This window comes from Pinus tabuliformis, chromosome 2_2, assembly GCF_031772625.1.
Source record: "Pinus tabuliformis cultivar Carrire ecotype Pingquan chromosome 2_2, CPIR1, whole genome shotgun sequence".
Lineage (NCBI taxonomy): Eukaryota > Viridiplantae > Streptophyta > Pinopsida > Pinales > Pinaceae > Pinus > Pinus tabuliformis.
Genome location: NC_142300.1, coordinates 923,623,625 through 923,628,829, shown reverse-complemented (window position 1 = coordinate 923,628,829; position 5,205 = coordinate 923,623,625). Strand labels below are relative to the sequence as shown.

At 39.3% G+C, this 5,205-nt stretch overlaps 1 protein-coding gene across 1 annotated transcript; it reads right to left on the bottom strand.

Moving 5' to 3' along the window:
* Window positions 1-406: 406 nt before the first annotated feature.
* LOC149196088 (putative xyloglucan galactosyltransferase GT17) lies at window positions 407-2,008 on the bottom strand. The gene has a single exon (XM_089408158.1). It carries the CDS (start codon window positions 2,006-2,008, stop codon window positions 407-409), a length of 1,602 nt encoding a protein of 533 aa, XP_089264284.1.
* Window positions 2,009-5,205: the final 3,197 nt, after the last annotated feature.

Genomic DNA, 5,205 nt, shown 5'->3' with positions numbered 1-5,205 from the left:
ATTTGAGAGAGAAATAGGGTTTCATTTGAAAAACTCTTTTCAATTTAAAATTATTTATGTGAACATTTTTAATCGAAATTCAAATAAAAAACACTGATGGCATGTAGCATTAAAACAAAATACTCAGTTCAGAATAAATCACTTAACTTTAACTTCAATTATCTAAATCGATAAAAGTGGTCATCGAATAACTGGATAACAATTGGGTTGGAGAATATAATGCTGATTGGAACGTTTTTGACATCATCTTACTTTACAACACGTAATCCACTAACAAAACAAATCTGGTTTTTTTCAGAGCTTACTTCCTTCAATGGTAAGATAAACATTTGGAAAAATTATATTTCCATCACTGAAACCATGGCGGATTCCATCAAATTGCCGGACTGAGCGACAGTCATTGGCTTTAGATGGGTTTCACATGTCTGCTCTTTCGCCGCACATTGTTTCTCCGTCTGCTTCGGGTTGTCAGGGAGGCGAGATGGTCCGGTTTAGTCTCATCTTCTTCCTCTGCAATTTTTTTGAAGAGGCCTTCAAGCGCTAGGTCGAAAGAATCTGTGTAGCCTACATTTGAGTGACGAGGATCTGCATATGTTAGGGAAGGAATCAACCCAATTACTTCCCTTCGCATCTTCTCTACTTCGTCACTACTCAACGACAGTAGATGTTGCTCGATACTCAGATTGGCAGTGCCCTGCACACTCTCTTCTGGAATATATACCGAATACGCAGTTCGATTGAGGGGCAAATGCCATTTGTACTGCGTGTACGCCGAGTGCTCTGTGAAAAAAACTGGTATGCAACCTGCAAGCATAGAGTCAAAAATAGAACGCCGCGTGAAGGAATCCCCCTGGGGTTGTAGGCAGAAAACGGAGTCGGTGAAGAGTCTTATCACTTCGTTGGGGTTGTGGCAGATGCTTGGCCCTTGCTGGCATCTCAGCATCTTACAGCGTTGAGACAAAGAGCATTGGTTCAAGATGTTGCCTCTGATTGACGCCTTATCGAGTCCGGGGCGAGGGGCGCCTGCGAAGGAGAAGAGGATTCGTCTTCTCTTCGATTTCATTCTCTTCTGCCACCGCTCCATCTCTGACCGCGTCCCGGGATGGAAATAGGAAGGATATGGAATCCCGTACTGGTTCTTGCCCCACGGGTGGGCTTCGATTACAAGACTCGACATGTTCTTCAGCTCAGGCAGAAGCAAAAGCTTATTGCCCCACGCACTCGGGCTATCTCGCTCTCTCAGAAAATCCCAAGCAATCCGTCCCATTACTATAAAATGATCTCTTCCCCCTCTTTTCTTCCACTGCTCTTTCCTTCTCAGAAACTCCACTAGTTCGATCCCGGCGCGATCCCTCACCATCAAATTCTGATCTCCAGCGTGCGTGGACATATCGAACCCTGCGTAGAAAGGAACGTAAAACAGCGTTGCTTTAGAAGGATCCGAAGTGAGGCATCGGTAGCGCCTCATTCTCTCGTGAAAAATCACTTCCGCCGTAAACTGATTGGTAGCAAACCATGATGATCCTGCAGCCTCAGCGTCTGCCTGACGGCCGCCTAGCTCCTCCCCCAGCTCCAATAATGGCTGGCCGAGCCCTGAATTGGCTATATGTGGGCACATATTCGTCCACATGCTCAAATTCTGGCATTCTCTCAGCAAAAGTTTATTGAATTTTGAGGGTAGATTGTACATATAAACATACCTGCCATTGCAGTCTTCTGCCAACAAATTTTCATGTTTAGTACCTTTGAATTCATTCGATCCGGATCCGAATTGCTGCAATGTCGAAATCACCATGGTTTGATCCATATCGACCGAGGGTTTGTTGGTAACCTCTGTCAGTGCGTGTACATCGTTGAAGAGGCTGAATTGCGGCCGATTCGTTGTCTGTAAAGCACTTCTAAATCGATCTGTACCGTCGGTGAAGAAGACTGGCAAGAGAATAGTCCACCAAAGAAAAGTGCATAGGAAAACGAAGTAGAATATCTTGTGAGATTTCTGCTTCGCCATGCTTCCTTGCAATGCAAATACTTACAGTGGCATGCCTCTGTGTGTTTTTGTCCTTCTACAAATTCTGCGGAATTTGTTATTCTCGATATGCGTTACAGCTTTGTGACCTGTCATCTTTCTTTTGAACAAAGACGAAGTGTCACGGGCAACCCCACAGAGTTGTAATGATATGGAGTATTTTATCGAGAAAAGACTTTCGACAAAATATTCCGTGCTTAAAGTTGGAAGTAGTAATCGAATCTTCAATGATTTTCCTGTACTTTTCCCAAACGCGAGAGCAAAAGTACACTGCAGAGGAGGAAATGGAAAGGAGTTGTCTATAATACGATTTTTTAGAGATTCCGATGACGGAATCCGGCGGAAGAAATTGAGGTTAAATCTTGATTTGTTGCAGTTAAAATGGTTTTTTAACTGCATATTTGGATTCAGCACCGTGGAAAACCCTGCGATGCTTTCATTGTGCAGAAACTAGCTATCAAACTTGCGATTCCAATAAATTCCTGCCGAATTTCGACAGGAAAAACCCGCCGGAAAGACTTTCAAAAAGTCGCATTATAGACCACTGCAAATGGAAATGTGTAATGCGCCATCACACGGCAATTCCTATTTCATGGCCTATTGAATACTTAATGCGGCTTGACATGCAGGCCATTTAAGTTTCGCCCTCCTTCTCTTAAGGTCCCTCTCGATGGGCGTGTTCCTATTTCATGGCCTATTGAATACTTAATGCGGCCTGACATGCAGGCGAATTAAGTTTCGCCCTCCTTCTCTTAAGGTCCCTCTCGATGGGCGTGCTTTCACTGAAAAGGCGAAACTTAAATACCCTGCATGTCAGGCCGCATTAAGTATTCAATAGGCCATGAAATAGGAATGGCCCATCACCTCGTTCTATATTAATCTCTTGATGAGTACGCATGAATATGCATAAATGAACTGGGAATGGATGCGCTGAATGAAATGGTGTATGTGACATGACACAAATAGAACTCGTCATTCTTGATATAATATATTATAAAATAATAATAAATAAAAAATTATTTATTATTATAATAATAATTATTATATATATAATATTAATATAATATACTTCAAAAAATTTAAATAAAAATGGATTATTGCTAATGATTATATGAATAAATATGTTTATATGGTTAAAATACAATTGAATGGAATATAATTTTCTTTTTCTTTTTACAAAGGGTGAGTTATAAATGGTTGAATAACTAATTAGGCATTAGGTTTCACTATTTCTATTTCAACTTTTAGTTAGAGTTATAAATTTGACACGAGAGTGAAGGAGGGAAGAGAGAGAGAGGGAGATAGAGAGATGGATGGGGAGAGAGAAGAGAGGGAGGGAGATGATGACAGAGCTGGAGGGCGGAGAGAGCTTAGAGAGGGGGAGTTGGGAGAGAGGCAAAGAGAAAGGAGAGGAGAAAGAGGAGGGAGGGAGAGAGAAAGAGGGGGAGTGACAAAGGAGAGAGGGAGAGGGAGAGAGAGAGAGAATGATGGGGGGAGATAGAGAGGGAGGTAGGAGAGAAAGGAAGAAAGAGGAAGGGAGAAAGAAGAAGAGAGGGAAGGAGAGAGAGAGATGGGGTTGGAGTGGGGGAGAGAGGGAAGGAAGAAGAAATACATAGAGAGAGAAAGGTGGAGAGAGAGAGGGAGTCACAAGGGAGAGATGGAGAGAGAGTGAGGGAGAGAAGAGAGCGGGAGGGAAGAGAGAGAGAGAGAAAGAGATAGGAAGAGGGAGGGAGAGACAGATGAATAGATATGGAGGGAGTGTGTGTATGTTTGGGGTGTGAGATAGAGAAAAAGGAGGAGATATAGAGGGAGATAGATGAATAGCTATGGAGAGAGTGTTTGTATGTTTGTGGGGTGAGATAGAGAAAAAGGAGATATAGAGGGAGATAGAGATGTAGATGGAGGGGGGAGGGAGGGAAAAAGAGAGAGATATAGAGAGGGAGGGAGGGAGAGATATATAAATATGGAGAGTGCATGTGTGTGTTTGGAGTGATGAGCTAGAGAGACAAAGAATGATATATGCATGGAGATATAGATATAAATGGCAGGGGGATATCTATATCTATATATATATATATAGGGAGGGAGAGAGGGAAGAAGAAAGAGATGCACATAGAGAAATACAAACATTATATATTATTATATTATGTTAGCATTATTAATCATAGAGGAAGAGGAAGTAAGGATTTAAAAAAAGGTAAACTAAGTTGGATTTAGAAAGTCATGAATATTTTTGTTTTTCATTGAAATAAATGCATTGATTTTGGTGTAGATGTAGATTTCTAATGCTATTTAATTTCTTGTACTATATGAATTAATTTCAATGTACAAAAAATTATTGACAACGTGCATTAATTTATGTATTATAGTAATTCAACCATAAATAAAATACTTGAATTTTCATCTTAAATAAAATATTCAGTTCCCGAAAATGCTTGCTTCTTGAAACTATAATCTATTTGTAATTGACTACATGCTTATAATCCTAATTTTCTTTATAGTTGACAACATTCTTATAATCCGCACTATCCATTATTCAACATTGTTAGTCACTTTTCATTTAAACGAGATAATAGAAAACAACTACCATTGAAAATTACTTGGGGTTTAACACTTAGATAAGCCATGATGATTGACTTTGGAGAAAGTTATTAATAATATTAGAGAGTAAGAAACATAAGATATGACATTTACTACAATATCTCGAGTTAAAAATTTGAATGATCTACAATTTCAATTTCCCTTTTTATATGATCGATATAGAAAGGTGGAAAAACTAGCAGGTGTGAAAATAAGAACAATAGAAAAGAATTGTTTGAGATTGATCACAATGAAGACTATTTGTAATTGACTACATTCTTATACATCGTAACTTTGCATTCAAAATTTTTATTTCATCATTCAAGTTAATAAAAACCTCTATCATCTCAAAAAACTGAGCTAACTGAGAAAAGTCAAAATTAAAATGACCAGATAAATGTTAGACATATTTAGCATATTTAAAATGATCAAAATAATTAGATGTTCAACAAATTTTGAACCTAGTTCCAACTCTGGATCTATTAACTGCTAAGAGTGATCAAATCTCTTCAGGTGAAAACCATTTCTCCAGTTTTGCACTCAAAAAAGATGTTTTCACAGGTCTCTAGAGATTCGATCCATATTAGTGCTTAATAGAT